The sequence below is a fragment of the Phalacrocorax carbo genome, chromosome 4 (assembly GCF_963921805.1).
Source record: "Phalacrocorax carbo chromosome 4, bPhaCar2.1, whole genome shotgun sequence".
NCBI lineage: Eukaryota > Metazoa > Chordata > Aves > Suliformes > Phalacrocoracidae > Phalacrocorax > Phalacrocorax carbo.
Genome location: NC_087516.1, coordinates 65,787,514 through 65,805,378, shown reverse-complemented (window position 1 = coordinate 65,805,378; position 17,865 = coordinate 65,787,514). Strand labels below are relative to the sequence as shown.

The 17,865-nt window shown below is 38.6% G+C and overlaps 2 protein-coding genes across 3 annotated transcripts in view; one reads left to right on the top strand and one right to left on the bottom strand.

The window, feature by feature from the left end:
* Positions 1-1,120: 1,120 nt before the first annotated feature.
* On the bottom strand, positions 1,121-17,850 carry ABCE1 (ATP binding cassette subfamily E member 1). 2 transcript variants are annotated; one of them, XM_064450262.1, is made up of 18 exons: positions 17,833-17,850; positions 11,802-11,969; positions 11,407-11,492; positions 10,792-10,889; positions 10,289-10,406; positions 8,749-8,886; positions 8,525-8,594; positions 7,352-7,448; positions 6,306-6,395; positions 5,583-5,704; positions 4,674-4,895; positions 4,128-4,187; positions 3,985-4,043; positions 3,705-3,815; positions 3,469-3,611; positions 3,257-3,379; positions 1,890-2,001; positions 1,121-1,646 (listed from the first exon to the last, which is right to left on the bottom strand). In XM_064450262.1, the coding sequence occupies exons 2-18, from the start codon at positions 11,902-11,904 to the stop codon at positions 1,599-1,601; spliced, it is 1,800 nt and encodes a 599-aa protein (XP_064306332.1). In that variant the 5' UTR covers positions 11,905-11,969; positions 17,833-17,850; the 3' UTR covers positions 1,121-1,598. The 2 variants fall into 2 exon arrangements, with proteins under 2 accessions (XP_064306332.1, XP_064306331.1); XM_064450261.1 differs by lacking the exon at positions 17,833-17,850 and adding an exon at positions 17,643-17,783.
* Positions 17,428-17,865, top strand: part of ANAPC10 (anaphase promoting complex subunit 10) — a 115,309-nt gene continuing 114,871 nt past the window's right edge. Inside the window, exon 1 of the mRNA XM_064450266.1 lies at positions 17,428-17,605. The gene's annotated coding sequence lies outside the window, so the exon portion shown is untranslated. The remainder of the gene's footprint in view (positions 17,606-17,865) is intronic.

Below are 17,865 nucleotides of genomic sequence, written 5' to 3'. Positions count from 1 at the left end.
CTTGTAGATTGATCGACCAAACCCTTAGGTCACAGGAACCTACTGGTTAGTAGGGGACTGTATGTAATATTTAACATGTAATGAACTGAGATATGCAGCTTCTGGTATTTGCTAAACCACCTCTTTACCTTACCCTAGTTAGGACTGATTAACAGAAGATGCAGAACCCAAGTCCAAAATGATTTGTACCCATCTGCATGACTTAACTGTAAGTTTTAGTTAGCCTTTGGAAGCCTTCGTCTGCACAGATGGTGGTGGTGTAAGGCTGTATCCATTACTTGTACTTCTTCATGGAGTGCTTCCGCTGGCATAACGTAGATGGATTTCTGTTGTCAGTTAGACATAATGTAGAGGGTATGTAACACCTGATACTGCCAAGGTTATAAAATACCCCAGTAACACACATAATGGCTTGGGGGTGGGGGGGAGATGAGACAAGCCACTACCTTATCCTGTAATTTTGAGGCAAAAATGTAAATAAATGTTTTCTTTTCTCTTAAAACATTTTTCACATGCCAATGAAGGCAGAACAGACAACTGTTGCATGGAAAATACCCTTCCTTACTATTAAGATCTATAGCTGAAAGTTATTCTTACATGTCTGCAAGACTTACATAAGTAACTAGGAACCCTTAAATAGAGGCACTTTTCCCTCTGGCTCCCTGAAGGGCCTTACTTCATATGGAAATTGATTTTTGACAAGCTATTTTTTATTTACCTTCATTTTTATCTATAGTAAGGATCTAGGCAAAAGTAATTCTTGCATCTTAACCTTGTAAAAACTTTAAATCTTTCCAGCACTTAGAGGTGGAGGAATGAGTTGGAAAAAACAGCCATTAGCCTTTCTTAAAACCTACCTGGTAAAGTTACAGAAGATTGAAATGATTTTAGTTTTCTTTAAGACTTTATTTAACTGATTATTCTCCTGTAACTAGGTCTGAGAAGATGCACAGGGACAGATGACTAAAAAAGGTGTAGGTATCTTCCTTTATATTGTTGTACTGTCTTTTGTGCGTTCTCTTCTACAGTATGAGAAAAGTTGTGCAAGACATCATTATATAAATATACATGCTTTTGAATTAGTAATTCAAGAATTTTTTGCACCGTATCACAGAAGAGCTGCATGTTAGGAAAAGATTTATTTATGAAACCCTCATCCAAAGGGATTCAACCTTTTTAAGATAGGAGGTGCTTCTCTAGCTCGATGTTCTTGGTAAGCTTCCCTCTTATACAGAAAACAGCCTCAAAGATTTTTAAAATGAGGAAGTGCAGTCAGTACTTGGTATGTGAGTAGAATATATTGAATCGAAAACCTGCCTTAACTCTGAAAAATCAGGAAACTCACTTGCACAATTTCAAGGTGATCTATTTGGAAGTTATTACACTGAAAATAGGGCTGTGTCACCAAAATATAGAAAGTGGCAGTTTTACTCAGACTAGGATGTGCACTGCTACTGGTCTCAGATGTTACACGCAGCAAGAGATTTTTAAGCTCCAAAAGATTGTGTTCTAAAACGTGATTGAGCCTTCTCATCCACAAATGTTTAGATTCCAATATGTGTTGCTATATGCCAGTTAAAGATGCTCACATTCAATATTTAGTCATCCAGGAAAAAGTAGTTTCCGCTCTTCTTTTGTTCCACGTCCTTGGGAAAAGAGAAAAGGTCAATGTTACTTGAAGTAGCTTTTGGCAGACTTCAGCACAGCTGAAATGAAAGATGCTTATCTAAACTCCTTTGCACTCTCTATATACTCTTACTACTCACTTCATGTACTGTTTTCCAGCACACCAAAACTACCAGGTTAGTCTTCATTTTGCTCTTTATTTTAAAACCTGGCTTATATTGAACAGTTGTGGCTTCTTTGCAGTAAAGGTGCTTCTCTCTTACCTTGATTGAATTGAGTTTGTTTATTCTTGGTCTGTAATTGTTGGGGTCTCTTCTAAAAGTGATTTCAAGTTGAGATAAAAACTTATTCATTCCAGCCAAAAGAGTCTGTGGACTGTTAAGAGAGAAGAACATTCCAGCTAAATTTTCAGACGTTCTATACTGTGCTGATTAGAGGCAGCTTTGATCTCCCTCCTGAGCTCATTCAGGTCTGGTAACACAAATGGGAGCTGTATCTGACATACCAGGATGTGCATTTTCAGTCAAACCATGAGTCCAACAAAAAGTTTTAACTACTATGCCCATCTTCTAGCAGTATCTCAGCATGGCACTACGCATCTTCAGACTGCTACCTTTACATTCTTTTTACTCTGTATCCTAATGTCTGTGAGTGAGGGCACACTTACAGTGAAAGAAACCAGAGTTGCACTACTAGCAAGACACAACAAAGATCGTAAGGTATACTGATGCTGAGAAATGGTTATCTGATAGTCATTTTTTAATTCAAATGAGTGTGTTTCTTAAGAGGAACACCATCAAAACCAGGCTAGCAGTGTGTTGTAAACATGTTGCTAGATCAATGCATTTTACTTCATCTGACTCACGTGAAGTATTTAGTAATTAAACTGTCTGAAAGCCTGGCTTCGAATGAAGCTGCTCATCAAAAAGTCTCTGTAATTTACATGTAATTATTTATAGGAACAAAAGTAGACATCTCAAAAGGGGCAGCTTTGAAAGAGTAAAACTCATAGACAAGTACATTATATATTGCTGTCAAGACTTGTGCTTCATCCCTGGAGGTATTTAAAAGAAGGGTAGGCATGGTGCTTGAGGACATGGTTTAGTGGTGGACTTGGCAGTGACAGGTTAGCGGTTGGACTCGATCTTAAGGGTTTTTTCCAACCTTAACGATTCTATGATTCACAAGATTTGCACACAGGTACCCTTAGTACGCTGCTTTCCTTTAACACATCTGAAAGTTAACTTTCATAAGCTTAGTTTACAACTCATCCTTTCTGTTGTTCCTTAAAATCCATGCCACTTATTTGTTCTCCTCTGATTGTAATTTAATTGGTGTGCAGTTGCTTAAGGCTAGTTTAAGCCAGGAGCTGGTCTAGTTTTTGAGAGCCTGGCTACATTCTCCAACTATGCCCCAACTCTGTGTGCCTCTAAGAGTGGTCAATCCCATTTTCTTTTCCTCGCTTCAAAACAAAAGTCAGAGCCCTCAGGACATGCCTGGATCACTTTAATTGCATCTTAAATTTCCATAGGCAGGGATGCTTCACCTCATTTTTGTTGATGCTTCTGATAAACAATTTATTCCTGTGTTGTCCTCGGTTATCTTGCTTACTAATGCAAACAAGTCTTACCTGTTCGCAACGGTGTTCTTGGAAGGAATACCATCAAAAACAATCACACGATCAGCAAGGTATGTAGCCATGATGAAGTCATGTTCTACTACAAAAGCTGTTTTTTTAGCATGGAGAATGAAACTGAAATAGGAAAAAAAAAAGAGCTAAATGTAAACTTACTGTAAAGCTACTGGAAGCTTCAGTTATTTCTCCCATCATGTATACTTTACCGTTTAATGACTCTAGCAGCCATTAGACGTTGTTCAGAGTCCAAATATGCTGAAGGTTCATCAATTAGGTAGACATCTGCAGGTTTACCAAGACAAAGAGCTAATGCAACGCGCTGCAACTCACCACCAGACAATGTTTGAACCTATTGGGGCGGGGGGAATAAGGCCATATTTAGTTCAGGTACAGGTAGAGAATTAAAGAAGGGAAGGAGGGTGTTGTCTCAGGCAATTACTACCTCCTGGTCAATGATGTTTTCTATTTGAAGGGGTTTCATTACATCAGTTACAAACTGGGGGTGCGTATAGGCATCTCTGATCTTCTCATGCAGTAGCTGACGTACGCTTCCCTGTTAAAAGAAAAACATTGCCACTCAGTTTTGTGCACCACACCACAAGAAAACAAGAAGAAACAGAATTAATAGAGCTTTTTTTTCCAGGCATAAGGAAATTCTACCCGTGTACTATGAACATGCTTTTTGTAGCAAACAGTATTTCATAAATAAGGCTTAAACATACTGTAGATTTAGGACTGATCTTCTGTGGTTTGTAGCTGACATTTAGAACTGGAACCTCGCCTATAAGAAGATAAAATTTATAATGAAAACAAGAACCTTTCCAGTATCTTCAAACTAGGTTTCAACTAAGGTATTAAGCAGTACCTCCTTCATCAGGTGTAAGTCTTCCTGCAAGCATTCGGATAAATGTAGTTTTGCCAGTTCCTAAAATAAAATGCAATTACATATTACTTCAGACTTTTTAGTAACTTGGGCCTCTACCAATTAAATCACTGACACAGAAAATAAAGACTTAATAAAGAATACATTTTAAAATTAGACTGCTTAGAGGATTCCTATATTCACTTCCAGCAAACAGCACTTGCTATTACTTGCTTTTTCAAATGGAAGAGACATCTGAAGCTACAATAGTCTAGACCTGTGGCTCAGCTCACCAGGTCAATCCTCCTCCTGCTGATCGATGGTCTTAAAATGGGGTAACAGACAAACACAATGGCATCATTAACATTCAATAACTTCAAGATCCCGCTATTTAGAGAGCGATCTCATGACGTGACATCTTCACAAGAAAACGAGCAGTTCGACCCGATTCAGAACGAGTCATTTTGAAGCCTGGCTCTCAGACTGACAAAGGGCTTTATGAGTGTACTGAGGGCTGTACAAGCAGTTTCCAACAAGAACTGCACTTACCATTTTCCCCTAACATCACCATGATTTCAGAATCAGTAAATTCTCCAGCTACTATGGATAGTTCAAATTCTCCCATCTTTTTTTTCATTCCTGGATATTTGTACATACACATCTTTTTAACCTCTTCTTCATTAGCTGTCTCAGCCACTTTAAATACCAGAGATGCATCTCGAAACCTTAGGTTTTCTGTTGGAACATAGCCATCTAAGAAAATGTTTATGCCTATGGAAGGAGGAAAAAAGATCATTTAAAAAGGTCTAAAACAAAGCAAGACAAGATGAATTTCAGTTCTTGGCTGTAAATTCCCATCAAATAAGGAGGACATTGGATTTGAAATGGCACATTAAAAGAGGCAACACCACCTTGGATTTGAAAATGTGTATGTTACACAAGTGGAATAAAGAAAAATCTTACTAAAATTACAGAAAGGCTATAAAAGCTCTTTCTGAAAACCTAGTGTCAGTAATGCGGGCAGGGCTTAAAGAAACTGTGCTGTTGGACCCATTCACACAAAAACAGTTATTCCTGAGCCTCAGTGCTACAAGTGTGGTCAATTCAGTTGAACACTACATACCTCTGCACCGTGCAAACTGTCTCCTGCCCTTTCTCTACTATTTATAGGGTCTTTTGTGTAACTCCACTGTTTACAAAACACCTGCAAGTATCAAAATTATGTGCATAGCAAGAGACAAAGGGCATTTCATAATTAAGACGTTGGGGTTGAGTTATAAATTTAGGATCATGTGAAACAGAAATTCTGCACAAAATCAAACAGTACTTTTTTAGTTACAGAACCGTAACAGGAAAAAGACGTGTTCACCTAACAGACAACTTGCATTTTGGTACCTTTTTTTCCTTCCATAACATTTTTTTTGGTATGTTTAAAAAGAGAAATATGGCAAGAATTACCTTCTCTTACGCTGAAAGGCATAGTAACAACACCATAAGCACTTGGCACACCATACAGGCAGCAGATAAAGTCAGAGAGATAATCTAACACGCTTAGATCATGCTCTACAACAATAATGTACCTGAAAAATAGAGCCAGAGAGACACCTTTACTTTGATACAAAACATTTTTTCTTTCTTACCTAGTCTTGCATAGCAAAAGTTATCAACATGATTTTCATTTAATATGGTTTCTTATCTTTGTACTAAAATAGGACAGAGTTCAAATCCCTGCCAGGCACTTCTTTCAGACTGTCCAATAAACAGACACTGTGAATGACAAGTTGAAAGTTCATCTTCAGTCTAAACTGGCAGCTTCTCTATGTACAGCAAGTGGAAGGGTATTGATTGACTGGAGTGAAAAATACTTAGCATGTTTTAAGGAGGGGGGGAAGAAAACCAAACAACTTTGTGAGAAGGGGATGGAACAGCGATACTCTGGTGAAAATACAAGCACCCATATTTTCACATTCTTATTACAAAATGCTGAAATAGTACAGAAATTACAGGAAATAAGTTTCCGAAATGCAAAGGAATAGAGCATTACTGACTTGCAATATTTTAAACACCCATTAGCATACCACACTGAGAAGTCACCACTTCTAGGGAGATGGGCTGGATCTTCCCTCTGTAAACAGGCACCTATTACTATATTCCAGCAAAACATGTAAAGTCTGTATTTACCTGTCAGGGTTTATTAGGGATCGAATAGTGATGGCAGCCTTCAAGCGCTGCTTGACATCTAGGTAGCTAGAAGGTTCATCAAACATGAAGCTAGCCCCAAAAAAAGAATGAAGTCTTAATGAATAAAAGCTTTCTACATATTCAAACCTAATACTAACATTTTCACCATTAAATACACAGAAATAAAAAGTTATCATTATTTATATTGAGACACAAAAAAAGAGAATTATGCACTGACATGTGCCTTGAATCTCTGATGACTGTCACGTGAAATTGTTAAACAGTTCGAGTTAAGTATTACTTTGCCAAAAGCTCTGACAATGTTATGAGAGAGCAGCAGTTAGGAAACCCATGCACTCAGTTCTGATTCAGCTTAAATGTAATGTGAACTGAAAAGTGCAAAAGTACTTTAGGAGACTGGAAGAAGGACATTTTCCAAAAAAGAAAAACAAAACAACAAAACAAACAAGAAAACCCACCTAAAACCTGCACCAACCAAAAAAACCCCAGCCAAAGAAAAGAACGACAACCCAAAGAAAAAATGTTTTTTTAAAAAAATCAAAACCCCCCAAACCCCATAACTCTTCTGATCTTGTTTTCTTGGTCGTAAGGAGGCAGGAAACAGCAGAGACTAGACAGTAATTCCCTGGTTGCAAGACAGGAAGAGAGGGACACAAGTTCCCAGAGGTGGGGAAGCATCTGCCCATTTCTTACTCAGAGAGGCCAAGTGCGATGTGCTGTCAAACAGGATACATTTACGTGGGGGTGGGGAAAGGTTATGAAGTTGTAATGCTGGAACTTAACATTGGCATTTGATATTACCTATTTCCAGTCAGATGAATTAAAGCATAAAAACCCCGGAGATTATATATGGAGTAAATATGGATCTCAAGTGCTGAGTTGGCAAAAACAATTTTTCTAAAAAAATCCTTTTGTTTAAACATTTCAAACAGAAGTATTAATTCTAACAATAAACATAAATTAGGGGACTATATTCTGAGACAGATTATTAGAAGCAATGTGTAACAGAAGTAAATCAAACATACATATCAGCCTTCTGAATGCAAACAACTGCACAAGCAAATCTCTGAAGTTCTCCTCCTGAAAGATCCTCAACATTTCTTTCTTTCAGATGGGTTAAGTCTGCAAATAAGTGGTTAATTTTAGATACGTTTTAACCGACACAACAATTCATATCTTTATTACCTACAGAAACATGTATAATCACAGCAGACACCCTACACAGAGGAAAAAACAGAAAGAAGTAAAGTAAGTGTTCAGTTTGTATAGAAGCATCATAATGCTATTCGTAAGTCACGCAAGTTACGGCTTCTCTACAGCATCAGCCGATTAATTTGTATCGCTGCTTCTTATCATGCAGAAGGATTACATTTCTATTTGGTTTTCCACCATATATTTGGTAAAGATTTCTGGTCCTAAAAAGAAACTCTACCAGTTTTAAAAGTGTTTATTGTTAGACCTGGCTGAAGAGTTCTGATCTTCAGGCAAATCAAGTCCCCAAACATTACAGCAAACGGGTGGAGCCGCTGTTTTCGCATCAGCTTTACGAACAGCAAATTTCATGAATATGCTGTTTCATTAATAAGTTAAGAGGGACTCAAAGGCTGTGCTCTTGGTGGTACAATGCACCCCCACCTTTACCACCCAGATCTACCGAAAAGAAGCCTGTTGTTAATCTAGTGACACCTAAATTAATGCCTACATTTAGTAACAACTGAATACAAAACACCTACAAAAAATTACCAGGGCTGGACTATGGAGATGTTCTTATTAACTGCATTATTCTCAGAAGTCAGTACTACTCCCATTATAATTAGCAACATACAGGGATTTTTTCTATATGCAATGGTTCTCACAAGAGGGTATGGTAAGATTCTGCCAGAGTTGTAAGCAAGCAAAAGCAGATGGTATCTGGAATTTTTCCAGATTTAAAAATAAACACTTTCTACCATGAAACAGAAACTGCATTAGATTCTGTTAAGTTGCACGTATCAATTAGTTTGCCTTTGCCACTAGAAAGTATTGTTTGCATTGGTTCAGATATGCTTACAGCAAGCCCCGGGCTTTAAGATAAAAAAGTAAAGATGCTTTCTCTTTTTTTATTGGTATAATTTAAATCTACTATCACATTAGTAACTTTTTTTTTTCAGTAAATATTAATTTCCCACTTTGAAGTCTGATGTCACAAAATTACTTACCAAGCTGCTGACATACAACAGTTTGTGTCTTAGTTTCATCCTTCCTATCCAGAATTGATCCCACTGTTCCCTGCGTGATAAATACCCCCCCAACGTTATTTCAACATTAAAAATTTAAGACAGTAGTGGATTTTTGACATTGAATTATGCTGCTCAATAAAATCTTTAAACACAGGAGAGCAGGAGAAGCTCCCAGCTTCCTATTAGCTCATGAAATTTCTCACCTTTGCAGCTTTAGGGATCTGGTCCACGTACTGAGGTTTAATGATAGCTTTCAAGTCATCTTCCAGGATCTTGGTAAAATAATTTTGTAATTCAGATCCTCGGAAATAAGTCAAAATTTCTTGCCAGTCAGGTGGATCCTGTGACAAAATTAAAGCTGGTTTTTACTTACACCATTCTAAAACCATCATAAAAACCATCTTATTTTAAAGTTCTGATCAATACAGCAAATAGAATATGCTTGCAAGATTTAAAAAAAAAAAAAAAAAAGAAAAAAAAGCCTGGACAAAAGCTAGTTACAAAACTCTTATGTTGCCTCTGCAAAGTTTCTATTAAAGAAAAACAGAAAAATTACAAAACCGCAAAATGGAGGGCAGAAGTTCAGCTTTTTTTTTTTCCCCAGCTGTCACTAGCCCTTTCAAGAGAAAGCATTTTAAATTTGCACCTAGGACATCCAAAACTATGTTTAGGCAGTTAAGAAGCTATGAGTGAAACTACTTCATGTGGAACATGATAGCATGGATTAGAGTAACTGCACTTACTAACTACCTGATCCAGCCAATCCAAAGGAAAACAGCTGGACTGATAAAAATCAAGTTGCACAAAAGACACAGTAAAATTTAATCATTTTCTCTGCTTCTAGCAAACATTTCTAAGGAGACAGAAGGAGATGACAAAGGGAAAATGACAAAAAGAAACTGTTCAGAGCAATCACCCAGTAAAAAGTCCCAACTTGTACAGTTTCGTCTTACACAGCATACTACTCTGAATGGTGCAGAGTTAATTATTTTGATGGTAAACAGTACGGAAACAGAGTGACACAGCCATATTTCCAAAGGAAGCAAATACACAGAGGAGATGCTTCATAAGTTTTAGAGCAGAAGCAACACGGAAGGTTCAATTCATACCACGTGTTTCTGTGGTCATAATGATTTGGCTCTTCACAGGAAAGTCTGATTTTGGAAGCATGGTAATTCAATTAAGTACACATTCAGAAAGTCAAAAGTTTTGCTATTTCTGCAATACTATCACCTGAAACAAGAAGTCCACAAAATAATATAAACCAGACTTGAAAGACGATGGAAAAATGTAGCTGGGAAATGATTATTTCTTGGCAGTTTTCAGTGGCAGCCATGAAATTAATACTTTATTAAAATGTTACTCTTACAGGTAAAGAAACTGATGAAGAAGGTTTGAACACAATTGCTCCTACAAGTCCTTCCTGATGGACAAAAGTGAGCATCAGAATTCAATTGTCACCATGAAATTTGACTTAGGACAGAGACCTACCTCTGATACTTGTCTTTAGTGAGTTCCAATTATGATTAGTATCCTTATCTTTCTTGAAACACATACAGAATTTGCAAAAAAAGCCTTTGTTAACAACATCCTTCTACTACTGTGCAGAGCAGGTCACTGGCTATTAACGGGAAGTGCCAACGTCCTCACAAATTCTATCGTGTTCACAGATACAAAAATTCAGTGACAAAATATAGACACAGCTATCTATAATGCCAACTCGATTTTATTGCTGGTACATACATCATATTTTCCAAGATTTGGCTTCTGCTTTCCTGCTAAAATTTTCAAGGCAGTTGATTTTCCAATACCATTGGTTCCAACCAATCCCAGTACTTCACCTGGACGAGGGATAGGCAACCTGTACACAACATCGACAACTTCGGATTACATTAATGCCATCAGACACCAACATTTGGCGGTAAATGTTACAACCTGCATTCAGACTTTCTGATTATTTCAGTGTACTTTGTTAACATGCAAATATTTAATTCAAATTAAATCCATATTCCTTAAAAACAGAAGATCATAACATTTAAGAGCACTCTGTTCTTTAGACAGGAGCTCTGTAAATCGAGCACCAAAATTTTATTTCATTACAATACTTTTTAACAGGGAAAAAAGTAATTAACATTCAAAAAGGAAGCTACTGAGGCAATAACCAAGAACAGCTTGATACACACTATGTTTAGACTATCAAAAACTTAAATTTTGTCTCTTTTACGTTGATTTGAAAAATAAAATACCTGTGAAGTTTGAAGGCATTGGCACAATATCTATGTGTTGTTTCTTTCTCCAGGTTGCTAGGTAAGTTAACAATTGACAAGGCTCCGAAAGGACATTTCTGTAATTGAAATAAATTCAGAGATTACTAGTGCGCACAACAATTTATTAGCAAAACGTTATGTTCTGTACTGCACCCAGCTGTGTATTTAAATATTTTTAAAAGAACTTTTACCACATTACTTCACTTTCATTTACACAACTTCCCAAAGAAGTTTTATACCACATTTTTCAAATTAAGTAGTTAGCAATTTACACTGACAGTCTAAGTTGCTAACAGGGCACACTGCATATATTCTCTAGCTCTTTTACAAAAACATTTTTCTACTGCTAGGTGTCAACAGCCACAAACACACAAGCATAACCAAAGCCGCAAACAAAAAGTTGCAGCCCACATCCTGCAACCCAAGCAGTTCAGCAAAGTGACACAGGACTTCACTTTCTATACACGGTAGCAGTTAACAAGGTCTGATTATTCAGGGAAACAAAATCAGTTTTGAAGTTACAGTATGCATTAATAAATATATTAGCATAATAAGGAAATTTTATCACTTCAAGTAAAGCAGCCTAATGTTTACCTTGATACAAATACCACAACCAATACAAAGTGTTTCTGAGATCCATGCTATTTTGCTCTGTGATGTGACTTCTATGCAAAGTTTTCCTGGTGAAAAAGAATAAGATTAACTCAAGAAAGTTTCTGATGAATCAGAATTCCTGCCAGTACTACTAAACCCCACAGAAAGACATGTAACCGATTAACATTCACTGAAGCTTCAGATCATCTGAAGACCTGAAAAGTGGCCTTATTACTATGAATTGTTCATGTGGTCAGCGATACTTCTAAAGGCTTTATGAAACAAAGCATGAACGACAAAAAACTAGCAATTATAAAAAACTAGTTCTTTCTAGTAGAACATTATTTAAAACTTCTCCAACTGCTTAAATACTTGGTTAAAATTACATCTCTTACCCATTCGAACCACAGGACAACTCTTTTTGCATTCTTGACGGCATTTCTTTGGCTTACACTTGTCATGGTTGACAATAGCAATTCTTGTTAATTTGTCTGCCATAATGCACAATTGAGGGTTAAAAACATACACCAATTAGGAGGAAGAATAGCAGGAATCTTCCAGATCTTAAGGGAAAAAAAAATCCAAAAGAGAACATAATTACTGACAGCACAGAGAACACACACATCTGAAGTTATTTCTAGCAAAGTCAAGAGATGAAAAAAGCAAAATTATTTTTTTCACCCCTCTTTTAAGCAAGATGGCAAACTGAGTAAAGTCTCAGATGCAAGTAGTATGGGTACTGACGTGTAAACAACTGCACAGATCTTTAACATCAGCTTTCCATTCCATTACTATTTCTCCACTGTAAAAACTGTGACTATTTTTGAGAATGTATTTGTTTCCAAGAAAAGCATGTCGTGGTAAGAACAGAAGAATCTATACTGCTGCAAATTTCAGTTTCAGAAGCTGCTTTGTATAAAGTAACCTTGTGCATGCTACAGCATCTGGTAAAGTGAAATTGTGCCTACAACTACTACTCTAAGAATCTGATTATAATATTCATTTTGCAAACTGTATGCCAATGTTCTATATTAAATGACTGAAATACTGTAAAATTTAAACCAGTTTTCAAAGTGAAAATTTGTAGTTGCATATAGAAAAGTAATCTAGGCAATGTGAACAGACATACATGATGATGTTTGATTCTTATATCTTGAGTTTCATTAGTATTTGAATAACTACACTTACATGCTGCATTTCCTAATGTGGTATCAATAACTATAACATACTCCAATAAAAATAAGTAAGAGTCTTTATAGAATTATTTTTAGAAGAGAAAGCTCTCAGAGTACTAGGCTATTAAATACTCCTGAAATCACAAATAAATGCACTCGAAGTGAAATTACTACTTGTATTCCTCTACATAACTGTCTCTTTCCTCGCTTGCCTATTTATAAGGCACACTGACAAGCACTGGATTCTACTGGAAGTTTATGTGAACGATGTTAGCAGAAGGGAGGGAAGGACAAAGAATTTTAAATTTAACTCTTGATAGATAAAATAAGGTGTAAGGTATTTTAAAGTACATTTATATTTCCTTTACCATATTCACACATAGTACTGAGAATAACAATAATAACGACTTTATCTTCCTTTGAGCAACACACACCTAAGGAGAACTGCCTCCACTTGCTCCTGCTCCAGAACAACAAAGACAGCTGAATTATGAGGCTCTCAGAAGTTTACAAGATATTACAGATGACAAAGAGTCGGTTTGGTGGGGGTTTTTTGGGTTGTTTTTTTTTTTTAAGGCTAACGAAAGACCATAAATAAAGTACAAAGCATCCCCGGCTCAATACTGCTAAATACAGTGATGGCAGCCCTACAGATGATGCCAATTCAAAGCCATTTCAATTCAGTGCAGTATGTATCAATAGTTCAAAGGCGTAACTGGGAAGGAGTCTTGACATGCTTCAGTTTTCCACACAGTCCGCACGTCCGCTCCCTTCCAAGAAAAGGATTCCAACATTTCTTATTAAAGAAAGTATTCTCTGTGGCATGTCCAGTTCATCTTTGCTCCACCAAACTAAAGTATCCTGCAGTGGTTTAGAGACTATTTACTACATACAGCTGTTATACGAAGAGAGGCTGTGACTTCCAATCTCCTGAGAGAAGCAAGAATACAACAGGTGTACGGCACATTTATCACTTTAAACTCCATCCTTCCCTAAACCCTCCTGTGAACTTTAGTCAGAAGGAATCCTACAGATACCACCATAATATGAAAGAAAGGAGGAGAATGGCATCTAACAGGGAGCAAAGGTCAGAAAGGGATATGTTATTGTATCTTTAAACCCATCATTACAATAGCTATTTTAAGTGGTTCCTTATAAAATCAGTAGTCTTATTCTGCTTTTCAATTTCCAAAGTATTTTTAAATTAATGTCTAAAGATATTCTTCACCAGATATAAAAGAATGTAATACTAGTCATGCTACCAACCTTACTGTGGCAAATTTTACTTTTAGTATTTCCATTTTTTTCCTTTAATCTTTTAACATATCCTAAGCCAAAACGTGCTAATAACATACTTAACGTTTTCAAATAAATGACTGAATATTTACAAATATTTAATAAGTCATGTTACATTTCTGTATCGTCAGGACAGATTGACGAAGTAGGGTTGAACATTGCAATTACATCCACAGACGAGGCCAAAGGCATGGAATATTGGGTCTGCAATTCTCACTTTAATACATTTTTCTTAGAAAAGAAATTAAGAAACTGAAAGCCTTATTCTTAAAAACTGTAAGGATGTTTGAGTCAGGGTAATTTTCTAGGAGACAGATACTACATTTTGCCAGTGCTTCAAATAAAGACACATTCTTTGCAAATACATCCCAGTGCTTTTCATAAAAGTCCTATAGTTTGTGGTGCATAGAGTATTTGGGGGTAAATCACTCAGTCTTTGGTCTCCCAAGGGCAGTGCCTAATCTGGGTCAGCCCTTTCTCCAACAACACTGGCCAGTATGGCTAAGTACCCCGAGCACAGAGACCACACTATCTGCTGGGCAGGGCTCTCCCTGCTAGTTATCTTAGCTCTAACCAGCATGCAAACTATTTCTGTGGGTTACAAGAGCAAGCTCTAGAAGACGAAGCTGCCGTACTTCGGGAGGTTGCCTGCCCTATCCAACCTCCCAAACCTCTGTTGAAGGTTACTGCCTGAGCAGTACAGATAGACCAGACAATCTCTCCACTCAGACACCCACCCTTCCAGCCTGGTATTTAGCTTAAAGCAGCAATGCAGGAGAACAGGACGGGGGTTGCTCTAAAAGACCAAGTCAAATATGGCTTGGAACAATCAGTTTTTGCCACCTACCTTAGCAAGCTTTCCACCCAGTCTTGGTGGGATAATCAGACTAAAGTTTACACTACTACCCATTGGTATGTAAGAAAACAGCCTAAGATTTTTTTTCTTCTAACTTACTTATATGGGAAAATGCCCATCTGTGGTGAAGAGTTTTAAAGGGGCCACAAAGTATAAGTAAACGAAGCAGTTATAGAGTACTTGGTAGGGGAGAATAGGACTCATGAACCGACATGGAGACATAAACTCATGCTTCCCTGCTCCCATCTACATAATGGAAGCATCAGTTTAGCCAAAACTCTCCAGCACCTTTTAACCCATTTTCTGAAAAAATACCTGTGACTTCTGTCACTTCTGCAATATTTCCAGGACTGTCCTGATGCCTATGATGATAACTGTCCATGAGAAAAAAAAAAATTCTACTTAGAGCTGACAACGTTAGAGCAAATTAAACAACACTGTCCATAACCAGACTGAACTCAAGTTACATATTTATATGCAGTTACTTCATTACTACATTTAACTTAACATACTGAACATGATCATCTGATTTCAAGGTGCAGACAGCAGAACTCTGAATACACTGAACACAGGTCAGCAACACATACAGTATAGCACACCAGTAATTGTTAAGTACAGTCAGCAGTTTAAGGGCAGGAGAAACTGGTATTCAGAAGCATTTAAGTTCATGACTATTTCTCTTTCCAAATCAAGAAGAACAGAACAAAAAACAATGTACGAAAATAATAATTGTTCCTAACTACAAGAATAAAGCATTATTTTGAATTGATAAATTCTGATGGGGTGACAACAGAAAATCTTTCCAGAATGATGGACTGATGACACAGTTGAAAGAACGAGAGAAGGAATAACAACTGCTAGCAAAGAAGTTGTTCTAAAAAACTCAACGGTATCATTTATTGAAGCCAAAAGCTGTCCATTAAGTCCAATTATGACACAATACAAACACTAAAACTTGTCTAAAAATAAGACACAAAACACGTTATCACAAGCATTTTAAGTTAGCATTCTTAGGCTGACACAGCTGCTGCTCCTCCTTCTGACACACCAGAAGAAATTAGAAAAAAAAAGTACGTAAGCAGACCCTGCTAACTTGCCACAAAAAGCAACAGTAACGGACAATCTATAGAACAAATACAATGTACTTGCATTAAGAATTTTTATTTCTTTCACAGGCATTAGAGTTATATTAGAGTTTACTAAGTCAAGTCAATTATGATCCAGAAGGATTTGTAATTGCATTGAATTATTCAAACTTGAAGAAGGATTAAAAAAGAAGGTAAATGAAGACTGAAACAGCCAGAGTCAATTTAATTAAAGTATATGAAGGCAAGATTTATGTTCGCAATTGAGCCATACTTTAGTTACTTTGCAGAAAAACAGTTAACGTTTTATTAAATCACACTGCATCAGACATCAAGATAAATGGATAAGTGGAAATAAGTGAGGATAAGCAGCATTTGCACTTTCCTCTGAAAATAATTAACCCAAGAATTATCTCTGAATCCATTGCTAACAGACTGTAGTCACTCCATAACAAGAAAGCTAGGAACTAAAATACCCAAAGAAAATTGAAATGAAAGAAAAAAACCCCAGATTTTCAAGCTGCATATGGGAGATCATTACATTTATAAGTGTCAAAGCAGAAATAACAGTAAATGCTACAAGACGAAACAAAATCTACTAAGAATTAAGAACTGGTCTATGTTTAAGGTTTTGGCATTTATTTTAGAAGCTGAGACAACATACAAAAAGAAGTTTAAACGAGCCCCAAGTCTCCCTACAGTATTTAACTCATTATATTACTCATAAGGCACAACATGAATATGAAAATAAAGACAGTGTTAACATGAAAAGCATATGGTCAAATATACTGACGCAGCATAACGAGTGGGTGTGTTTAGCTGGTTCTGAACAGTATTAATTATCACTCAATCTTTAACATTTCCTTTTAACACGAAGTGAAAGGCATGAGAATAAACCCATAAATTAGCAGTCTACCAGACGAAAATCAAAGAAGCATTTTAGGACTAGAGTTTAGGAAACCATAGGAGAGAAACTTAAATTAGAACTTGAAAACTGACACAGAAACTTGCAGGTGAAATAACTAAGCTCATTCCAGGGAGGAAAGGCTACCGCGGTCCTGGAGAAAAGCCCCGCCGAGTTTTTCTTTTCGTTTTACACATACCTCGTAAAAACCAGCCTTACCCTACTGCCTTATCAAACCTGCAAGAAGCCTTGATCTCCTCGCCCCACGAGCACGCACATGGACGTTACCTTTCCCCAAAGTAAGGCAAAACGTGACTTTTTTCCCCCTCCAGAAGAGGAAGTCCCTGCTGTCCGAGGAGAGAAACACCGGCGCCCCTTCCCCGCACCCGGCAGGGCCCGCCCGGGGGCTCCGCGCCAAACCGGTTCCCGCGGCGGAACCCAGCGGCAGAAGGAAAGGTTTTCTCCTCGCCCCGCCGCCGCTGCACGACGCAGCAGGACTGACAAAAAAAGCCAAGCACTGAAAAATGACGTACAACCCGCCGGAGACGACGAAGCGCACGTGGGGCAGCGCCAGGCAGGGACGGGCCGCCCGCCCCACGCGGGACGATCGCTACGCCCGCGCCCTGCCCGCGCCGGGAGCCGGTCACCGGCCGAACGGAGCCACCGGCCCGGCGGGGGAACGGTAACAACTCCGGGCCCCGCAGCCCCCCCACCGGGCCCGGGCGAGAGGCGGTGGGTGGGGGCGAATCGCGGGCCCTGCGCCGCGGGAGGAGGCCGCCCCCCCGGCCAGCCCAGTGGCGGGGGCAGCACAGGGAGCCGCCGCGGGCTCCGGGAAGGGAGGGACCCTTTCCCTATCCCCCCCCCCCCCCGTACGAGGACGCCGGTACGTGATCCCACCCGCCCCGTCAGAGGCCGCTTACCGGGAGACGGGGGAGGGAGCACGGCGCCCCCGCTCCCTGGCCGGGCCGCAGCAGGGAACGGCGTGCCCTGTCCGGCGGGCCAGCACCAACGTGCTCCCGCCGCCGCCGCCACCCGGCCAAGATGGCCGCCGCCCCCGCAGGGAGGGGCCTGGGTGCGCACCATAGAGAAGAGCGAAAGGAAGAGCCTCACCATAGAGAGAACGTCCGTTCAGAGAGAGAGCGG

Excerpts from the sequence above, each read along its gene's own strand:
- ABCE1 (XM_064450262.1), bottom strand. The coding sequence starts at position 11,904 with ATGGCAGACAAATTAACAAGAATTGCTATTGTCAACCATGACAAGTGT. Across the intron at positions 8,595-8,748 it reads AGATCCCTAAAGCTGCAAAG|GGAACAGTGGGATCAATTCT; the intron begins GTGAGAAATTTC and ends TTTATCACGCAG. Across the intron at positions 7,449-8,524 it reads TGTTGTATGTCAGCAGCTTG|ACTTAACCCATCTGAAAGAA; the intron begins GTAAGTAATTTT and ends ACTTATTTGCAG.